The sequence below is a fragment of the Lynx canadensis genome, chromosome D2, assembly GCF_007474595.2.
Source record: "Lynx canadensis isolate LIC74 chromosome D2, mLynCan4.pri.v2, whole genome shotgun sequence".
NCBI classification, from domain to species: domain Eukaryota; kingdom Metazoa; phylum Chordata; class Mammalia; order Carnivora; family Felidae; genus Lynx; species Lynx canadensis.
The window spans coordinates 58038379-58061405 of NC_044313.2; the positions used below are offsets into that span (position 1 = coordinate 58038379).

At 40.6% G+C, this 23027-nt stretch overlaps 1 protein-coding gene across 1 annotated transcript; it reads left to right on the forward strand.

Annotated features, from left to right (window-relative positions):
* The first annotated feature begins 378 nt into the window (after nucleotides 1–378).
* PBLD (phenazine biosynthesis like protein domain containing) lies at nucleotides 379–22574 on the forward strand. Its single transcript, XM_030335111.1, has 9 exons — nucleotides 379–495; nucleotides 11129–11228; nucleotides 11812–11910; nucleotides 14614–14723; nucleotides 14811–14840; nucleotides 17313–17401; nucleotides 17668–17846; nucleotides 20499–20561; nucleotides 21674–22574. Exons 1-9 carry the CDS (start codon nucleotides 412–414, stop codon nucleotides 21784–21786), a joined length of 867 nt encoding a protein of 288 aa, XP_030190971.1. The 5' UTR covers nucleotides 379–411; the 3' UTR covers nucleotides 21787–22574.
* Nucleotides 22575–23027: the final 453 nt, after the last annotated feature.

Below are 23027 nucleotides of genomic sequence, written 5' to 3' on the forward strand. Positions count from 1 at the left end.
TTACAATTGGAAAAAAAGCACTATTTTAAAAGGCTTGTGATTCATTGGGAGACTATAAGCAACATATATGCCCCTTGGACATGTCATGTACTTCATTAAAAATATAACCTAAGCTAGTTTGGCTACTCTAACAAAGAATATGATTATGTTCTTAAGTATACGTACAGTATAAACATCAATACAAAATTTGAAAATAAAATATTCTATTTATCCAGTATTTGAAAACAAATTTAATTTAGAGACTTAAAAATACTAGGGGATCACCTATCTTTAGGTGTATTAGAGAAATTGTTGACTTTGTACCTGGGAATTAATTGGTTGCTTCTGTACACCAAGTAAAACATTAACTTCCTGATTTTTTGCAACAACAAGAAATAAAGCAGGCTACTGGCAATTTGGAGAGCAAGGAAAATGAAGCTCCCTATTTTCACAGTAGATGCATTTACAGCAAAAGCATTTCACGGGAATCCTGCTGCTGTTTGTCTTCTGGAAAATGTAAGTACTTGGTTTTGAAGTGCGGTGCTTAAAATTCTAGATTCCCGTAGAACCAAATATTTCTTAAAAACAACAACAACAATCAGACCCACCTGTTTGTCTTTGGTTTGTGTTCTTTGTCAAATGATATCAGCAATGTTTATGTCTGCAAGTTGATTTTGACCAAATTATATGATGAGAATGCTTACACCCAGATGCTTTAAGTCTAGAAAAATAAAGACTTACGTAAGGAAGAACTAGAACCTATTAAAAAAAAAAAAAAGATATAGAGCTCATTTTTAGCCATCAGGTTTTCATTTAGTGAGCACCAAATGTGAAAGCGAATGAAATTAGATGAGTTTTATGTGACCAGACATGGATGATATTATATTTAACATAAAAGATTTTAGCTGGATATCTTTAACCTTAGCTATAGTTCAGACAATTAGAAATTCTTTTCAGGACCAAGTAAATGAAACATTTTGCAAGGAATTAAGTAATTAAGTGATAATTAAGCTCTAATGTAGGGAGAACATTTTTTCTTGAAAGTCTCATTTAAAAAAAAAGTTTATTCATTTTTGGTATTCATTTTTGAGAGAGAGTGGGGGGTGGGGCAGAGAGGGGGTGGGGGGACTGAGGATCCAAAGCAGGCTCTGCCCTGAGAGCAGAGAGCCCCATACAGGGCTCAAATCCATGAACTGGGAGATCATGACCTGAGTCAAAGTTGGATGCTTAACCGACTGAGCCACCCAGGTGCCCCCTAAAAGTCTCATTTTAAAAATGGTTTTTGGTTAGGATGAGTATTAACAGAATAGTTAAATATTCACTGACCTTCAGTGCTTTGTGTTGGTACCTGGGTATTAGGAAACAAGCCAAGGAGCCCTTCCACTCAGAGCAGTTAGTGCAAGAGCAGATTGTCTGAGAATTACTTCGAAAACACAGTAAGCATTTGATGATCTTAAATAAGTTTTACTAAGCTGGGCCAAGTGTGTGTTGGAGACTTTAAGTGCAATGAATGTCAAATTGTATATTAAAATCACCCAAGGAGCTTTAAAATTCCTATGCTCACGTGCATCCCAGAATCTCTAGGGGTGGAACCCAGGCAGCACTGTTTTTTAAAGTTTCCCCAAGTGATTCTATTGTGCTCTCAAGATGAAGAATGGCTGGGGTTTTACTGAGATGGGTGAATGCTGTTGATTGAGTTCTTGGTACACTTGGTACCCTTTCTCCCTCAAGCAGAGCAGCAAAATGGTGATGAAAAGTCCTCATCTTGTCCTTAAGGATACATTCATTATGCAACCTTGCAGCTGGCATCTTCCAACCATAAAATGCAGGAAGTAATTAAGTTAATAGGCTTTACCAAGTAACACAAGAGCTTGGGAGGATTATTGAGAGAATGATTAACAACCAGATTCTAAATTGTGAACTTTCTTTAGAAATAATCTGGCAAACAGCTTCATGTCAAGGAATTGTGGAAATGAATGAAATTGCTTAAGAGACTTAATGTATTTGTCGCATGTCCTCATGTAATCTCCTCGAAGAGTTCTGAAAATAGTTTCTAGTGATTTATATACTCAATTTTCACCAAATGACAAGAATTAGCAATATTCTTCAATTTATTCCTTTTACTTCCAGTACATGCACTACACACCGGAGCCTTTTTCTCGCTCTTCAATTATATTTTACATGTTTTTTATATATTTGGAAAAACCAGGACATAAAAATTTAAGCAGAGAACTTAGCATAGTTCAAAGCAATATGCTTCAGTAAGAATGGAAGAAAGAAAAAGAAAATGAGGAAGCCCACGATTCAGGGATGCTCTCCCAATTCATTTCCCGGCTTTGGACCTGTGGGACCAGGCTAATTTGGTGGCCTGTCAGAGACAACTGAATAGATACCTAAAGAATAGTTTGCTAGTTTCCTATTCTGTGGTCTGGGGAATCCTGTTCTCCTAGAGGCTAACTTGGCACTTTTCTCAATTCATGAGCAATAAAAATTAGAGTGGAAGTATAAACTGTGGTTTATGCCCTTGGATTCTTTTACCCATGGTTGGACACAGTGGACACCTGAAACACCTAGAGAGAACACAAATAAACTTAGGAAAATATCAGAGACAAATAACTGTTAAACCTTGTAATGTTTCCCATAGTTTGGTCAGTGTTTAGCCTGTCATTACTGTATTCTACAAATATTTGTCCATATCTACCACGAGCCAGGCTTTGGGGTAGGGATAGGAGTACAAAGTTGAGTAAGTTTGCCTGCCCTTGAGGTGCTCAAAGTCTAGTGGGAAAAACAGACACGTAAACCTGATCATTATTCAATAGTTACCACAAAGGCTAAAAGATCTACAAGAGGGACTCAGAGAACAGAACAATGTTGGATTTTTCAGAAGGGAAACTACTTCAGATTTTAAGTGAAGGGCTTCAAAGGGATGTTCTTTTTTGTTTTGTTTTGTTTAAAATTATTTAAAAATTTGACCGAGATGAGACTAATCGCAAAAAACTTGGTGGGCAGACTAAAGACAAAGTAATTGCTCTTTGAGCTGTTTCAATACTTGATAAAAGACTTCTGGAAGGAAAGCAAAAAAAAAAAAAAAAAAAAAAAAAAAAAAAATTCTGGCTAACAACATTCCAAGAGCTTCTAGAATATTGTAAAGTTTCTTTTGTTTTCCTTTCTAGACAAGTCCATTTAAAGAATTTTCACGCGAGTAACTTTTAATGCTGTACATTAGCTGAAAATAAAACTGATTAAGGGCTAAATGGAATATGGAACAGATAATTGAAAAAAATATTTAAAACCTTAAAAACTTGATGGTGTCCTCAAATGCTGGACAATCAATTTGACAATAAAGATCATGTACAGGTATAAAAATGTATAGAAACAATATTTAAAAAAATGAAACAGATATTTTACTTTGATAGCTGTGTAACAACTACAGAATTCATGACCAAAAACTTGAATGGGTCAGAGGGCTATGGTAGAGATAAGGGGTGATATGCTGTTTATTCTTTTGTAAAACAGTGTTAATTAATGAAAATAACATATCAACAGGGGTAGGGAGCCTATAATTATTCTCCTTTATATTCTAACAAAGCCTCAAGTTGTTTTGTTGTTGTTGTTGTTGTTGTTGTTTTTGTTGTTGTACATAGGTGTTGTTTGTGGGTGTATGTTTAGGGTGGGGTTTCTCAACAGTGGCAGAACTGGGTAGTTCTTTGTAGGGTGAGGTTGTCATCTGCAGTGTTGGCCGTATCCTTGGCTTCTACCCACTAGATGATAGCAGTCTTCCCTTTTCCCTATCATGACAATAAAAAATTGCCCCCAGTTGAAAACTACTGTTTCAGAGGATCTTTTAAACAGTCGTTTAATATTTGTTTTGTTTGTTTTAAAAGTTTTTATTTATTTATTTTTTTTAGTATTCTCTATACCCAACATGGGGTTTGAACTCATGACCCCGAGATCAAGAGTCGCACATTCTTCCATTTGAGCCAGGCACCCCTAAACAGTGGTTTATTCTTGAGTTTTCCTGTTAAAATTATCTATAAAAACAGCTTTGTTGTGTGCCTAGAATATACATTTATTCCAATTCAGCTGGCATCTCCTGGCCACGTACCATGTGCTGGACACTATGCCACAATCAATATAATATTCACATATATACATATGTGTGTGTGTGTATTCTTTTAAACACTAACCCAAACATTTCCAGGGACAGTAAGGAGGATTGGCTTTGCACGTTTAAAGAGGAATGCTACATTGTAGTTCCTAAACAACTGGCTGTTCCAGTTTTCCTGGTTAAATTTAGAGGGTAACGAAGGCTTCTTTACAGCTTGGTGTGTTATGTATTTAAGGAAAAACAAGTATACAGCAATACTGTGTTCAGTTCAGTTTGTGCTTTAACTCATGTGGGGAAGCTTATGACGCAGTGGCCATTTCCAAATCTGGTGCCCTTCCTTAGAGGATCACTGGCTCTGTGTGCCTCTACTGGGTCAGAGGCTCCTAGGGTTTCTCAGGAATTCCAAAGTCATCTCATTTTTATGGCCAGAAAAGGGATGAAGAGTGCAGAGAAGATTTTTCTAGGCCATTGAAAGGTTTTCTGTTGCCCAGTATTTGAGGGAAGAGAGAAATGCAAGGGAGGAGACGCTGATGTGGGAATTTCTACATCACTCTCTTCTAGCACATAACCCTCAGCTTTGGGAGCAATGACTTCAGGCAGGTTCAGCCAGATACTGTGCTAAATTGCTTTTTATATGTTATCTCATTTTATGCTTACATCTACTCTAAGAGTAGGTCTTATTATCCCATTTTACAAATGCAAAGACAGAGGCAGAGGAAGGTTAAGTAATTACCTAAGTGGCTGACTTCAGGATCCCCACCCCAGGTCTGCCTGACTGCACGGCCCATGCTTTTAACCCATCATACTCATCACCACAGTAGATATGTTCTCCTACGGCACCCCTTACTTCCCAGTTGGTAGCATGCATCACTCTTGAAATTCATTTAATGCCTGTCTTCCTCACTAGACTGCACATTCTATGAAATCTTAATCTATTCTAACTTGTTCTATTACACATGGCCTAGCACATGTCAGGCACTAAATAGCTATTGAGTGAAAGTAAATCTATTAATTAATTAAATTATGGCAAAAAATCTCTAAGAGTTCTAGCTAACAACTACTGATCTTTTATTCTCATTGGTGAGGTGGGGTGGGCGGGGTATGCAAGGTGAGTATGAGCTTTGGGTTCTATGATGGAGCTGGAAGGACTAGGCACCCATAAGAACCATCAGGAACAACCAAAGATGGCCTACAGTTTGAGTGCTGCATTGTGTGGACATAACTTCAAAATATGAAATACAAGTGCCTGATAAGGAACCTCCTGTTTCTTCCTGGATGATATAGAACTTTCCATATCCAAGTGTGTTTCCTTTGTTGGGAATCATCTACAGCAGAGGGACAAATGAACTGGGAACGATAGCAGGACTATCATGTTTTGACTGTCATGTTTCTAAGCTGCCACAAGATGGGAGTATTTTAAAACTTTGCTCTGATTTTCTGATCATTAATGTTTGTGGGCCAAATGGTGAGGATACCTTAGTGTCCCAATGCAGTACACTGGAACTCAGAAAAACAACCATGCCTCTGTTTTTGCTGTTGGAAATTTGACTCATGAGATTGCCAAAGGGAAATGGATATTAGAGGAAGAGAATTAACAGTTGTTGGTGTGTAACCTTGATGTGTTGCATTTGAAAATAAACAACTTTAGGGTAAAATGAAAAAAATTATTAGAACAAAAATTCAGTTTTTTGAATGAATGCAGTCTCTTCTAAAGCTCTCAAAGTTGAAACAACATTAGCCCTCTCACGATTCACCATTACCTTGACCTTTGGTTCCAGTGTAGAAATTCAGCTGCCTGAATTTGAGAGCTGCTACTATCAAACTTTCTACAGTGTCTCTAGTCCTGCAGACAAATAACAAGTGCATTTTAAGTGTCCAGGGACAGAAATTAGAGCCACAGAAATTCAAATTGCAATTGGTGCAATACATCGAGGTAGAGAGGACTAAAGAGCTGACTGACAGTCATGAAGTGTGTGTTCTAGCTGATGTGCAAACAAGCCCATTTGCAAAGAAATCTATTACCAATAGATGGTGAGCTTGGCTACAATGTGGGATGCTTTAATGAATTTTGAGACTCTTGTTGTAAAGGTAGAGGGAAGAAGTAGACAAAGAAAGGAAGGATGAGGATAAGGAGTTTGGCCAGATCAGATAGAGGAAGGATTGGCAGGCACCACAGGTTCCTGCAGCCGCAGAGGCAAATCTGGAAAGACCAGCACAGGCTTTTCTTTATTACGCCTTCAATCACCACTGAGGTCTGTACTAAGGAATTAGTTGGCTCCCAGTTTCTCTACGGTGTTGTATGCACAGACATGTGGGCCAGTTTCCACACAGAACATTCAGTGGGCTGCAAGAAGTGCTCCTTTTTTAAAAAAAATTTTTTAATGTTTACTTATTTTGAGAGAGAGAGTGCAAGTAGGGGAGGGGCGGGGGGGGGGGTGGTGGGGCACAGAATCCGAAGCAGGCTCCAGGCTCTGAGCTGTCAGCACAGAGCCTGACAGGGCTCAAACCCATGAACCGTGAGATCATGACCTGAGCTGAAGTCAGATGCTTAACGTGCTGAACCACCCAGGTGCCCCTGCGAGGAGTGCTTCTTAACATTGTTGCCTTGTTGGCTGGGATGCCCAGCAGACCCACCCCCCAATCAGGTGGGACTACTTACTCTCTGGGCCCACAGGTGTGACAGGTGTTCATGCCATTTCATTACTACCATCCTAATTCTCCTTGCCTCGGCTCACAGAATCCTAGAGTGTCAAGGAGTTAACAAGAACAGAAGTGAGTCAAGTGAGTTGCCCAAGAAGCATCCCCAGTATAAAGCTCTTTGCACAAACTTTCCTGTCCAACTCACCAAAATTTGTCCTTTTCCTAAGTCTACCTCATAGCTTCATCTTTAAAGTCCTAGAGTATTGGGGTACATGGGTGGCTCAATCACTTAAGCGTCTGACTTCAGCTCAGGTCATGATCTCACTGTTTGTGAGTTTGATCCCCGCATCCAGCTGTGTGCCTGGAGCCTGCTTCAGATTCTGTGTCTCCCTCTCTCTCTGCCTCTTCCCAGCTCATGCTCTGTCTCTCAAAAATGAACAAACATTTAAAAAAAAATTTTTTTTTTTTAAATTTTTTTTTCAACGTTTTTATTTATTTTTGGGACAGAGAGAGACAGAGCATGAACGGGCGAGGGGCAGAGAGAGAGGGAGACACAGAATCGGAAACAGGCTCCAGGCTCTGAGCCATCAGCCCAGAGCCTGACGCGGGGCTCGAACTCATGGACCGGGAGATCGTGACCTAGCTGAAGTCGACGCTTAACCGACTGCGCCACCCAGGCGCCCCTAAAAAAAATTTTTAAAAAGTCCTAGAGTATTTATTGTCAAAATCTATGTGTCTCAATTATATACTCTCTGGTGTTGCTCATTGTTGCTGCGTCTGTCTTGATTCCCTGCAAGATGCTAACCCCATTGAACATGGGTCCATATCTTATACACCAGGGTTTCTCAAACTTTAATGTGCACACGGATCACTTAGAGATCTAGTAAAAAAAAAAAAAAAAAAAAAAAAAAAAATGGAGATTCCAGGGGCACCTGGCTGGCTCAGTTGGTAGAACATATGACTCTTGATCTCAGGGTCATGAGTTTGAGCTCCATGTTGGGTGTAGAGATTACTTAGAAATGAAAATCTTTTTTTTTAATATTTATTTTTGAGAGAGAGAGCGAGAGCAGGGGAGGGCCAGAGACAGAGGGAGAGAGAGAATCCCAAGCAGGCTCTGTGCTATCAGTGCAGAGCCCAACACAGGGCTCGAACTCACAAACTGGGAGATCATGACCTGAAATGAAATCTAGAGTCAGACACTTACGAATTGAGCCACCCAGGCACCCCCAAAATAAAAATCTTTAAAAATATGAGGACTCTGATTCAGAAGGTCTGGGGTGGGGCCTGAGACTCTGCATTTCTAACAAATTTCTTCAGTAGTGGTGCTGATGCTGCTGGCCTAGCACAGCACTTGGTAATTGACTGCTGTCTTCCCTGAGAAATGTTGCAAGAATCCATCTTATCTGATAGACATTGTTTTTCCTGTTTGCAGTGTGTTAAAGGGATAACAATAGTTTGTCTTTGTTATGGAGAGGAAGAGAAGTGTGGCTGGTTAAAGCACGGGCTTTGAGCCACTCAAAATAAAAGCTAACATTTATCAAGTACTTACTATGTGTTGGGCACTGTGATGAGCACTTTATGTGCATTATTCGATTTAATCTTTTGAAAGGAAAATGTTAACTAAAACACAAAACCATTGTGTTATGTTTGGGTTTTCAGGCAATAAATACCAATTTTTTTTTTAAAGTTTATTTCTTTTGAGAAAGAGAAAGAGGGAGAGAGAGAGTGAGAGGGGGAAGGGCAGAAAGAGAGAGAGAATTCTAAGCAGGCTCCACCCTGTTAGTGTAGAATCTGATGTGGGACTTGAAGTCACAAACCACGAAATCATGACCTGAGCTGAAACCAAGAGCCAGGTGTTTAGCTGACTGAGCCACCCAGGCATCCCAATAAATATCAGTTTCTTAAGTAATTTCTCTTTCTATAGGACTACAGAGCATCTATAGGTTTTGAATATGGTGTTCCTTTAAGAAAAGCTTAGTAAGTCCACTAGGATTTTTATATTAGCTGATAGTTTAAAAAATAACCACTGTTTTGTGCCTTATATGAGTGTGTGGAAAGTGTTTCCAAAGAATGTGCATCAACTAAAAGAGAATGGGTGTTTAATTTACATAAGTCAGATAAGTGAATTATGAATTTATTAGTATAAAGTTGTAAATCTTATTTCTGGGTTTCAGGGGCTCAGGAATTGTTATGCCCAGAATTCGTGATCCCCAAAGACCACTACGGAGCCGAGTCTGATGCAAAAGCAAAGAGCCTTTATTCGAGCTAGCTCGAGCTCAATCCCCTACCTGCACCGACGCAGCGGTGAGATACCAGGGAGAGAGAGCGAGTTTCAAAAGGACAAAGGTTTTATTGGGGCCTAGGGGCAGTTGGTGAGGTAATGGCTATGGCCTCAGCCGATTGGCTGGGGCAGAGTCCTGGGGAAGGGTCCGAGTCCTGTTAGGCAGGTGAGGGGGGGGGTTACTCAAGGGGAGGAGGTGTGGTCAAGGTGAAGGACACAGAACAAGATGGAGTCGGCCGGCATAGGCCCGCCCTTTCAGAATAGTACATTTGGCCAAAGCAAAAATACATTTGTCTTGAGACTTCTTTAGAATTTAAATCTAACTAGTGAGCATTTGTTGATTAAAAAGTTGATTTTCTTTTTTTTAAATTTTTTTTTTTCAACGTTTATTTATTTTTGGGACAGAGAGAGACAGACCATGAACGGGGAAGGGGCAGAGAGAGAGGCAGACACAGAATCGGAAACAGGCTCCAGGCTCCGAGCCATCAGCCCAGAGCCTGACACGGGGCTCGAACTCCCGGACCGCGAGATCGTGACCTGGCTGAAGTCGGACGCTTAACCGACTGCGCCACCCAGGCGCCCCTAAAAAGTTGATTTTCATTCTCTAAAGGAAAACGCATATTTCTGACCCATTTTTTTTCTTAAGAGGAATGTGTGTGTGTGTGTGTGTGTGTGTGTGTGTGTGTATTTTATGTGTCTCTACAGTAACTCTTTCACTTAAGTACTGTTGTCTATTTTAAAGTTTGTCTATTTATTTTGAGAGAGAGAGCAAAAGAGAGCACACACGAGCTTGATCAGGGGAGGGGCAGAGAGAGAGGGAGAGAGAATCCCAAGCAGCCTCTGTGTTGTCAGCACAGAGTCCAATGCGGTGCTCGATCCCGCAAACCCGAACCATGAGATCATGACCTGAGCTGAAATCAAGAGTTGGACGTTCAACCAACTGAGCCACCCAGGTGCTCCTGTTCTCCTCATTTTTAAAGGTGTGGAAACTGAGGCTCCATGAGATAAGTGACTTGCCCACTCTTGCACCGCTACTAGGACCTGACCCAGGATACAAATTCACATTATTTTTTTAACCATTTTCTGAAAAATTAAAAACTTACAGAAAAGTTTGAGAATGGTACAATGAATATCCATATACCCTTCCTCTAGATTCACTAGTTGTTACCACTTACAAAGTCCACACTCTTAACCACTCTACCATTTATTAGGCATATTATGACCTTAGGATATTACATAACCTCTCTGTATTTGATTTCGTTATATACAAGTAGATAAAAATATCTATACTGAGGGTTTTAGAAATGAAGATAAAGTGGGGTGCCTGGCTGGCTCAGTCAGTACAGCATGTGACTATTGATATCAGAGTCATGAGTTCGAGCTCCAAGTTGGGCATAGAGGTCACATAAAAAACAAAATAAAAATGAGGATGAAGTAAATAATGTATTCTTTCAGCAAATGTTTACTGAGCTCCTACCATTCTGGGATGAATACAGAACATTGTTCTAAGCCAGGACAAAGCAAGGTAGCACATTGTATGCCCTCATAATATCCCTTCATAATATCCCCTCAGATGGTGGGAGACAGCGAAGGGATACACTGGGTAAATTCAGGTGGCCTAAGCACTGGGAGGAGACAAAGCCTTTAGACAGTGGTCTGGAAGGCTTCCAGAAGGAGGTGAGCTCTGGCCTGAGGCCTGACTTATAAAAGGAAATGCATGTATAAATGGGGGCAGAATGGGCCAGCCTACCCAGAGTGCATGCTGAACATCTTTTTATTCAACAAGAAAGGAAGATTGTGAAGTTTCTCTTTGTGGAGATTGTTTAGAAGAGAGCATAGGCTCTCAGACAGATTATAGTCTGATGAAAGATAGGCTAGGCCAGTAGGTTTTCCAGAGTCTGTTCCAGCTCCGAGCATCTACAACCTATGAAGGGTGCTACAAGCATAGATTTCTGAGAAACAACCTTTGTAAAAGTATCTGGACTTCCTTGGCAATTATTTCCTGTGAAGCATGTAACTTCTAATATTAATAAGCTATATTATTAACTAATGGCAGTTGCTGTCCAAGGACGTCTGATTTGTTTTTCTGGAATCTCAATAAACTTTTGTTTCTAATTTAGAAATTGGATGAAGACATGCATCAAAAAATTGCAAGAGAAATGAACCTCTCTGAAACTGCTTTTATCCGAAAACTGCACCCAACTGACAACTTTACACAAAGTAAATATGCTTTTTTTTTTAATTTTTTTTTAACGTTTATTTATTTTTGAGACAGAGAGAGACAGAGCATGAACGGGGGAGGGGCAGAGAGAGAGGGAAACACAGAATCGGAAACAGGCTCCAGGCTCTGAGCCATCAGCCCAGAGCCTGACGCGGGGCTCGAACTCACGGACCGCGAGATCGTGACCTGAGCTGAAGTCGGACGCCCAACCGACTGAGCCACCCAGGTGCCCCTATGCTTTTTTTTTAAAAGCCATTCTTGAATGATACCAGAAGCTGCTTTTCCAGTGGGGAATTATATTTAAGAGAGATGCCTATTTACTATTTGCATGCAGATAGGAGAAGAGCAGGGGGAGATTCTGATTTAGTTTTCAGTTCATCTCAGGGAGCAGGTGTTGGGTGATTTGAACGTTTCAGCTCCAGATCAGCACTGGGGAGCCTGACGATGCTGGCCTCCTTCATTCCTCCTTTCAGGTATTAATCATGCTAGGGAAATATCTAGAAAAGAGTAAGAAAATAAAAAATTTGTGACCCACTTGTATGGGAATGATCTCATTTCTCTTTGGTTTTTCTTCCTCTGAAGGTTCCTGCTTTGGATTAAGGTGGTTTACGCCGGCAACTGAGGTTCCTCTCTGTGGCCATGCTACCCTGGCTTCCGCAGCCGTGCTGTTTTACAAAATAAGTAATGTGATTTTCTTTTATGAACCCATCATTTAGCAAATAGCCAATATTTAAAAAAATTCTCACAAAGTCTTTGTGATGAATCAAAGATACTGGTATAAAGACATCACAGAATCTATTTCATGCAATTCGGTACACCAAAACAAAAACAGCCCCCGAGACTTTGGCCTTCCTGAATATGTGCCAGGCATGTTGGAAAGCCATGGTCAGTGTTCTCTAGAATGCCATTTTATTTTGAAGAGGAGTTCTCTGGTCTCTGACCAACACAGCGGGTGAGCTTGTGAGACACAACAGGCATCTCACATGATGTGATATCTGGGAACCATAAGGCACTTTTTGCTCTGAATATGTCCCCACCCACATTGAAATTCATTTTGCAAGAGCAGCAGCTGCTGCTGCTGCTTCTTTCTTCTTTTCTTTCTTTCTTTCTTTCTTTCTTTCTTTCTTTCTTTCTTTCTTTCTTTCCTTTTTCTTTCTCCTTCTCCTCCTCCTCCTTCTTCTGTAAACTGTACACCCAATGTGGGGCTTGAACTCAGGACCCCGAGATCAAGAGTCACATACTCTACAGACTGTGCCAGCCAAACGCCCATCACAAGAGATTCTTTACTCTGAAGATTCGTGATCCCTGACTATACACATTTACCTTTTGAAGAGATGATGCAGGACCTCAATCCTACCAGTTTTCATCCTAGCTACATTTAGTGTAATAAAGGTCAGGGCTTTGTGGGAATGGGGTAGGGGAGAGATGCCTAGAAATGCCCTAAAAGTGGAGATGGAAGTAGCCATGAATAGGTGTAGACAACAAACAGGAAGTTAAACAAGGAAATACACAGGACGATATGACAGAGGGTAACTGTAGTGAGTGCAGAGTTGGAAAAGGAGGTTCTCTGGGGAGTTACTTAGATGGAGGTGGTAGGGAAGGTGTTACAGGGTGAGTTTCCCCAAGAAGTGGACTCTGAGACATATTGCATGCCGGAAGAACTGCGGGCAGTATTCTTGGGATCAATGTTTGTAGGGGAGTAAAGAAAGTGGAATACAAGAGCGAGAAGGTGAACTGCAAAGTGGTAGCAACAAAGAAAGGCCTAGGCCAAATCCACAGGGAGGTCTAAAGCTGCCAAGGTTCTTTAAGTAGTATAGTTCTAAATAGAAGCAAAAGTTTAGGCCTTTGTACCTTCCATTGACCAGCCTCCAATGCCCAGAAAAGCAGCATGACCTTGGGTAAAATAGCTCTACTCACCCAAGGGCAATTCACAGAGTGGGACTCAGCTGAGAGCTGTCGGTCACCAACACCTTCCACAACCCGGTTGGGGTTGGGTGAAGGGGGAGAAAATCAAGCCTTCAGGCTATACCTGAGAGCAGATGCCTCCTTAAATTTGTTCCTCTGTATTTCCTTGCCTCACCTAGTCCTTGCCTTGAGAGGGGAGGGTTGAGTGAGATTTTGGACAACGGCATGCACTAGAGAAGGGACCTTCAGGCTGAAGAATATGAAGCCATCTGTGCAAAGAGCTAGACTGTGAGAAGGAGTCAGAGGTAGCAGCAAATGCAAAGCCCTTGAGATGCAGCCTATATACTAGGAGTGGCTGGAGCTTCTTGGGGGTGACTGGCAGGAGATAACATTGAGAGTCAGGTCAAGGCTCCTCTACAATGTAATCCATTATATGTCTTAAAAAGACAATTTTGGTTTCTGTGGATAGGGGACAATGAAGGCAGGAAAGTATCCTGAAATATTGTTTAGGAACTCAGTCTTGAAAAGTAGATTTTACTGAAGTTGGATTGAGTGTCTTTTGAAACCCCACATTGGTTGAAGTGAGGCAGAGACTTGGAATAATAACCTTCAGATCCCCCACAGGGTGGTCTTAAGGTTATATAAGTTATGAAAAGGTGCTTTGTAAATAATAATGTATTCCACCAATTATAATAAGAAAAATTAAACTTTGGGTTTTAGAGTATAAATTTTATATTCAGTGAAAGTTAATTGACAATGCCAAATTTCCTTACCTTTTAGATATGGTTAAGTTTCACAGAAATATTAAGGGGGAGGAAAGAATTAGGTCATAAATCTTTGTTTTCACTAAAAATGTTACCCACAATGAGGTCAGATAAGTGGCCCAAGTTGTATCAGTAACATGAAGGCTCAATCTTCAAATGATAATTTTATGTATAGCTTGGTTTATTTAGGGTAAGCTTGATTTGTTCCTTTAGACTGTTGTTCATAATTTGTATATTCTATTTGTCATCCCTTTGGCACATCTTAGACTAGTATTATTTGTAACTCTATAGTGTATATTTAAAAATCTGCATTAGAAAACACTATTGCATCCCTATGAGGTAGGTTTAATTTTTACCCCATTTTATTGATGAGGAAATGGAGGCTTAAGGAGGTTAAATAGTTTGCTCAAAGGCACAGTTAGTAAGCTAAAAGAAGCTGGCATTTGAAGCCTTGCAGTATGATGTCAAGTCCAATCAGTTATGTTCTCGGTTCTCAAGTGAGAATCCAGGGATGCCTTTCTCTACTCTGGACCACAGTAAGGCAAACTTGGACCCCTCCTTATGGGAAAAGGCAGCACTGCCACAGAATCTAGGGAAACACAATAGTGATCAAAACAGATATGTAAATATATAACAAAGTTTATTTTCCTATTTCTTGATTTTCTCTCAAAATTCCTTTATAATTGACAAAAGTAAGACTCTTTTTTTTGGCCAGAAAATGTGAATAGCACTCTAACCTTTGTCACTCTGAGTGGGGAACTAACGGCCAGAAGAGCACAGGATGGTATCATCCTGGATCTGCCTCTTTATCCAACTCACCCCCAGGTAAGCTCTTTCTAATTATTGCCATGAACTGTATACAACTGACAGCTTGCCTGTTTTACAATGGTCTTGTCTTTTCTCCTCATCTAGGACTTCCATGAAGTGGACGACTTGATAAAGGTTGGTGAAAGGAATTAAACTTAAGCTCATGTGATCTGGTCATTTGAACATCTGGTCTGATCTGTTGTTTGAACACAAAGGAACAGTAGCCTTTGACCCCCAAAGATAGGCCTTCTATCAGTATAAATGTTCCAGTCTAAGCTCGGATGAAGAGTGCACAGTGCATTTGAGGTGTGGATTTTAATACTGAATGTTATTTGGTGAGAAGGTTGAGCAATTTTCCCTGACCCTTCATTGTCAGTATTAGCTTCCATGAAGGTAAGGGGAGGACAGACTGCTGTGTGGTGGCTGAGAGAAAAAGGAATGGAAGCTGCCTGGCAGGGCGATCCTAATTTCTGTGGTGGAGAATGCGGCTGAGGTCAGGGAGCTGTGCTTTGATGGAGGAGGGCAGGAAAGTCTGGGTAAATTGAGACAGAAGGCAAGATTCATAGTCTGCCTTCCTCTGGAGGTCTATATAGGGGTGGGTCTTAATAACAAGAAAAACAATAATAATAATAAACATTTTGGAGAGTCTCCCTGTGCAGTACCAGGTGCTAATAAGCATTTCACATGCAATATCTCCTGTAATTCTCACTGTTCCCCAGTGAAGTACACACTATGGTCATCCTGTGGAGATGCCAGAGGGGCAGAGCAGCTCTGGATGACCAGGTACTTAGTTTGTAGAGAAGGAAGGGACTGGTCAAGACCAGGACAAGGGCTGCAGCGACAAAAAAAAAATTCTGTAAAATGGCCTTTGTGGGTGCCACTGGGGTGTTTCTCATTGACTTTTCAACTAAAGCGTTTATAATCTGTTTAGTGTCTTATATTGTCTATGTTTTCAAAGAGTAGCAGTAAGGATTATAGATTCTGATTTTATACTCAGCCCCACCTGTGGCTCAGGTTTTGGAAGACAAGCCAAATTCAAAAATGAACTACTTTAAGCATGTTGTCAAGAAAGTGGAAAATATTCACAGCATAGACCTTGGTCATGGTAGAAAGAACTTAACCTGGTATCTTTATGCCTGAGGCTCAGCATTTGTAAAATGGGCATGATAAAGAGTTAGTTATAGTGAGTATTGTCATTTTATGTTCCTAGAAACTAACAATAGGATTCTCAGCTGAGAATTAGACTTTCAGATTGACATAAGAATTCATGCAGAGGAGGGCTGAATAATCCTTCCGAGAAACCGGAAGTCCCCAAGAGCAGATGGGATCTGGCTGCAAGAGTTTCCATTTCTAGAGGGACAGACATTATTTAGCTGTGGAAACAGGGGCAGACAGTTGAGGCATCACCCAAAGTGGATGGAGTCTTGGTTTTGGGACCTGGAACATCTCAGCCCCTAGAGAAGATTGGAGGACCTGAAGCGACCTAATGATGGTCAGATCACTTCTGTGTAATTCTCATCTGCTCTGCCTACAGCCAGTGGTGGTGCCAAAGGGTGACTTGGAGAGGCTTTTCCCCCCTTATAATCTCAGCACTCCAAATCAACAACCAATCACACAAATAATGTTCTAGGATATGAGCAAGATTGTGTGCAGTCTTAGGTAGAGCGTGAATGAAAGTATCTTTAGTAAATGTTGCTATGTTACTGATCCACAGCACACAGTCTGAGTGAAAACAGTGCTTGCCAAACAGAGTAGTGTTAAGATGAGTGGTCTAGTCCCCACTTTTATTCAAACTGCTGGCCTTGAGTCCTTGCCATATAGAATCTCCTATTTGCTGATGCTGGGACTCCATGTATATTCTTTTTTTCTTCTTTCTTAAAAAAAGGTTTTTTTTTTTAACATTTTATTTTTTTGAGAGACCGAGAGAGACAGACTGCAAGCAGGGGAGAGGTAGAGAGAGAGGGAGACACAGAATCTGAAGCAGACCCCAGGCTCGGAGCTGTCAGCACAGAGCCTGATGCGGGGCTTGAGCCCACAAACGTGAGATCATGACCTGAGCCGAAGTCGGACACTCAACCAACTGAGCCACCCAGGGCGACCACATATATATTTCATTTAATCTTCACAACAATGTTAAGAGGTGGGCCTGAGGCCCCCGTTTCTACAGACAGTAGACAGTAGACAGATTCAGAGCTTTGACTCCAGGGCCCCTCAGATCTGGGTCAAGGTGTGTGTTTGTGTGTGTGTGTGTGTGTGTGTGTGTGTGTGTCCGTCCCTGTCCCTGGGCCTAAATCTTCCTCTTTATTTGTGAGGAAAATGCACACTTGAAAGAGTAGAGTGTGGAGGCACATAGTAATACTTGTGAATAATGCCTATCTTTGGCTCTCAGAGGGTAAGCTCAACCCCCTTAAAGGTCTCTGGTCTCCAGGAAACTAGCCTTCCTTGGGCAACACCTTGAGAGCTGAAACTGAACTAAAACTCTTGGGATTGGAGATGTTGGCTATGCCTGGCACACAGGAGATGCTCATGAGAGGTTTTTCCCCATACAGAAGATCAATGATTTGACCCAGGAGGCACTCCTGAGGAGTTTTTGGTCTGTCTCCACAGACTGCCATAGGTGATACACTGGTCCAGGACATCCGCTATTCTCCAGATACCCGAAAGCTCCTTGTCCGGCTCAGTGATACTTACAAGAGGTAAACAAAATTTTTGGCTTTGTCATCACTTTGGGGAGGGCTGAGAACCCATATTTATAGCTCTGGTTTTGTTTGACTGTGCTATGTCCAGTCAAACCATGATTTATGCAGTCAGAGAGTTTTGTTCCCAGGTAGCAAGATATTCAACTTGCTTTCCTCCCTGACTGCTGAGCTGTTTGCTCAAGCTGCACCTTATCTTGCTTTAGAGAGTCTGTGTAGTGGTCTGTGGGATGGGTTTGTCCTAATGGGTCCTATTTATGAACAAGGTCATTTTTGGAGAACCTGAAGGTGAACACACAGAATCTTCTGCAAGTGGAAAACACAGGAAAGGTGAAAGGACTCATTCTCACTCTTAAAGGAGAGCCTGGAGGGCAGAGCCAAGCATTTGACTTTTACTCCAGATATTTTGCACCGTGGGTTGGTGTGGCTGAAGACCCTGTAACAGGTACTTTTTGACTGGGTCCTGGGGATGGTTCAACAATGAAGGAGGAGGATAACAAATAGCTGTGTAAGTGCCCTTCACATGACTTTTCAGGTTGCTTGGGTTTTGAGCTGTTTCTGTTTCCTTATCTCCCCATCCCTTCACTGAAGTTTCATGTGACAACTACAGAATTAAGCAGGCAGTATAGCAGCCTTATGTTAGACAGTCTGAGTTTATATCCTAGTTTCCTAGCTGTTGACCTGGAGCAAATGACTTAACTTTTAAAAATTTCTGTTCCCTCCTCTATAAAATATGAGTATTACCTCATAGGGTTATATAAAGATAATGCATGGTAAGTGCTTAGCACAGTACCTGTCACATGATAAGTGCCCAGTAACTATTAACTATTTTAATAGTAACGATAAAACTGGCTCCCTGAACCAACACTTCCAGATCCGCCATTTGCAAAATTCAGGGGCTGATGTCCACCTCAGTCCCAAAGCCTTTTGTTTCTTTTTCAATGACCAGCCTGCATGATCACTGACATCTAGATAAGATTTGGTTTTTGAAGGATAAACTCCTGGGTTGTAGGTGGGAAATAGGGACAGGAAGAGCTTTCCCAGACCTACCCCCAAAGTGGGTGGGATGGGTTTGGGGACAGAGTTATTCAAGATCTGCCAGCCGGAAGCAGAGGGATGAAATCGAAGATGGGCAAGGATGTGAAGCTTCCTCCTCTCATGCTCTTTGAGAAGAGTGGGCTGAGGAGAAAAAGAAGGGAATGCTTGATGGAGGAGGCTGGTGGATGGGATGGTGGCTGGGGCAGAAGGAGGCTGGGAAGGAACTTTGAGGCTCCTGCTCTGGTCAGAAGGCAGAGGCTGGAATGGTTTCAGGACTTTGACTTAGTCTCTGAGAAAACACGTGAAATTCAAAGCTCAGCAAAGCACTTTTAAGGACTCAGGAGAATGCCCAATGACATCCAAAAAGTACAGCTCAGCGCTCCCCCATGGAAAAGAAGTTTTGACTGCATTTACACATGCACAGCTGCTTCTAAAAGGTTTTAATTGGTACAGAGGGCAAGTGTTTTCCCCTGTAATAATGCTTTTCTAAAGTGGGAAGGTCTTTGGACATGATGACCAACCATCTCAGCTTGCTTGGGACTGAGGCATGTCTCAGCCTACAGGAACTTTGGTGATAAAACCAGGACAGTCTTGGGCAAACTGGGATGTTTAGTCATCCTAGGTGGATCCCTCATAACATCTGATAAGTTTTCCTGAAGAAAACCCATCCTTTTCTTCCCCCAGAGACTTTTCTGTCAGTTATTACTTTATTATTTTTTAAAGTTTATTTATTTTTGAGAGAGAGAGACAGAGCGCAAGCAGGGGAGGGGCAGAGAGAGAGGGAGACACAGAATCTGAGCTGCCAGCACAGAGCCCAACGTGGGGCTCAAACTCACAAACTGCGAGATCACGACCTGAGTTAAAGTTGGACGCTTAACTGACTGAGCCACCCAGGTGCCCCTGTCAGTTATTACTTTATATTTTTTTCCTTCATATTAATATCTATTCACTGATCTAAAACTAGGGTACAATCCAGTGAAAAAAAATGTCTCACTAAAAGAAAGTTCTATTGGTACCAAAAGCCTGAAAAAGTTGGCTTGGTGGAAAATTTAACCTTTTGTCATAGTTCCCAGTTTTCTTTGCATGTTCATCCTAGGGGGAAGGAGATATTTTCCTTGAAAGATAGAGAAAGATTTATGTGAAGCCCTTGATCTTCCTACCATGTGCTGACAATGAACTGATAGGACAAAAATTAAAACCTGCAGTTTAATTCAAAAAGATATATGCACTTTGATGTTTATGGCAGCTATTTATAGCAACCCAAGTGTCCATCAATAGGTGAATGGATAAAGAAGATGTGATGCATGTATATGTGATATGTGTGATACACACACACACACACACACACACACACACGAATATTATGCAGCAATAAAAAAGAATGAGATTTTTTTCCATTTGCAACAACATGGATGGACATAGAGGTATTATGCTAAATGAAATAAATCAGGCAGAGAAAGATAAATACCATATTATTTCACTTATATGTGGAATAAGAGACAAAACAAATGAATAAACAAATAAAAAGCAGAATCAAACAGAGAACAAACTCATGGTTCCCAGGGGGAAGGAGTGGGGGATGGGTGAAATGGGTGAAAGGGAGTAGGATATACAGGTTTCCAGCTATGGAATGAGTAAGTCACAGGAATAAAAGGCAGAGCATAGGGAATATAGTCAATGATATTGTAATAGCATGTGGTGATGGACAGTAGCTACACTTGTGGTGAGTATACCATAACACATAGAGAGATTGAATCACTATCTTGTATACCTGAAACTAATATAACATTTTGTATCAATTATACTCAAATTAAAAAATTATAAAAATAACGCTGCAGTTTAATTCAGCCTTCATAAAGTGTAAAACATAAGAGATACATCATTTGGAGGAGCTTATCCATAAATTCTGTATCTTTGTTTCTATCTCCATTCATAATTCCACACTCAGCTGTGGCTAAGCCATCTAAGGTTTAGTCAAATTGGATAGTTGTTTGTAATTGCTTATAAATTTACCACAAAGTCACTCCTGTTTTTGTATCATAACTTCACTTCTTTTAAGGGTCTGCCCATGCCGTTCTCAGCAGCTACTGGTCTCAGCAACTGGGGAAGAAAGACATGCATGGTACGGCAGGTTTTTTTCCAATTTTTAAAACATTTGTGAACTTGAAGTTAGCATTCCTTCTTATATATACTATTTACTTGAAAATGTAATAAAATGTCATGGAAGTTTTTTTCATGAAAAACCCACATGAAAATGAAAGATTTTAAATTCCTTCACCCTGAATCCTCTACTCAGAACATCTTCCACCCCAAACATCTTCCACCTCTGTTCCTCCCAACACATAGACACACTTCTAATACAGTGAGTGTCCAATAAGCATTTGTTGGATAGAATCAACAAGCTATGTAACTTTGGCCCAATGAGGTTACTTAGTTGAGAGTGGATGATCACCAAAGTTCCATACTGCCATTGCTAGTCATAGGATTGAATCAAAAAAACTGCTTTTGAATTAAGTCCCCTAATGATTAATATATTGCTTGGGTGTAGAGAAAAATAGATTCAGCCAAGGGAGGTTACACAGTTGCACTAATCAAAGTAGGAGCCTGACCCTATGGGATGGAGGTCTTACTTAGTGGGAGGGTTAGGCCTTAGTGGGAGGGTTAGGGTAGGGTAACTCTGATTTGGGGATGGCAGCTTGTGGTCTAGTTACTCCCCTACGCACTGAACTCCAGGAAGACTGAGGCTGTGCCTCTTGTTTGCCTGACGTGTGGTTGCTTGATAAGCACAATTAGTGAACCAACTCCCTCTGTCCTCTTTAGGCCCAGGAAGATGAGGCTCTCTCAGGAGGGCCAAGATCACCCCTCTTTATCTTCTTAGACTTCTAGTCCATGCCTCTATCTTATCACATTTCCTTGTTTACTCCTGGATAGAAGCAGGGAGGAAGCTATAGGTGGAGTGTATAGGTGGAGTGGACATTACAGGAAGTGATAGAGGAAATGGCTCAGGAAGAAAAGATGTGGAGCTGTGTGTTTTGTGGATCAGTTGTGTTTGTGATTCCTCAGTGCTCAGGAGAACAGGGCAGGGCAGTACTCTGGACAGATGAAGGAATTTATTTTAAACTGAGCTGGGAAGATTCTAGAGCTTATAATAAGAGGTCTTTCACTATGTTATGTTAATTAAAAAGGGTGGAAACAAACAATATTAATTTGTGACTTGTATTATGTTTTCTTTAGCCTTTCAGTGTTCCTGCCGAGGAGGAGAACTGGAGATTTCACTGCGTCCTGATGGACGAGTTGACATTAGAGGTGGCACTGCTATTGTTTTAGAGGGCACTCTGACAGCCTAGAGGTGGTTGTGGTTCCATGCTGCTATTTTGAATGACTAAGTATTTTCTGCGTAAAAAGAAATGTGAGAGGATGCTTTTACCAAATTCACGCAGAAATTAATCCTCATGTTAGAAATAGAAAAATGAAGACATTTTAATGGAAATTTAATAATGCTTCCTGACTAATTAACTAATGGAGTTTCGGCTCTACCCATATTTGAAATGTAAGTAACCAGTAATGAAGACTAATGTCGTCACCTTTGATTAAGACTACCAATCACAGAATGAGGAACAAATTTATGAGGAGTAAGATCAAACCATTTAAACTTAGATGTGAGTATCTGATAGAATATTTTGCAGACATTAAAAAGACCTAATAACTATGTGGAAATATAGAAAAATACCTCATGATATAGTGCTAAGAAAGGAAATTACAGCAGACTATAAAATGTTAGCAATGTTATGCTATGTCTATGAATAGTATGAATTTATATGGACGAATATGCGTCATGAAGATAAAAAGGCAAAAGCTGTTCATATATGTCAGAGGGTAAGATTAGGAGTCATTTTAATGCACCTACAAAATTACTCCCTTATTGGGACACACTCATGTTCAATAACTAAAAATCAGGACATAGAATAACCAAAAGCCCCAGAAATTTCAAGAAATGTATGTGTACCAGTGTGGTAGTAAAATTAAATACTAAAAGTAATATAATATCTTTATCTTGATATATAGATTTAGAGTGATAACTTAAAAAGGCTTTATTCTCTTATTTTAATAAAATTAGTTTTAACATGAATTTCAATTCAGTGACATCTATAATATTGGATACCTATAATTGACTTTGGGATGGGGACTTTTTCAAGTCATTAAGTGTTTGTTTCAGGTGATCTCATTGATGGCAATTCTCAGCCATCTCAGAAACTGTAAGCTAATGAGTTAGAAATTCCTATAGTGTCCCAATTTTTGTCACCTTACTGCTACCATGTTTTCTATTTTTATTTCTTTTTGTTAAGGCATGTGACAGTGAATTTATTATAGCAGTAATCTTGATTTTCCCTTAATTTCCAATGAAGTAAACAATTCCCTAGCTTCGGGGTTTTAACTTAATGAGTAACCAGTGACTTGCCACACATCTCACAGTTTATCACAATTCATCAGTATGACACCAAGGGTGAGAATCACTGGAGGGTTTTCACAGAGTGTACAGTTTTCTCAACGTGGGACTGAATTGTATGAATGATTTTATATAAATGCA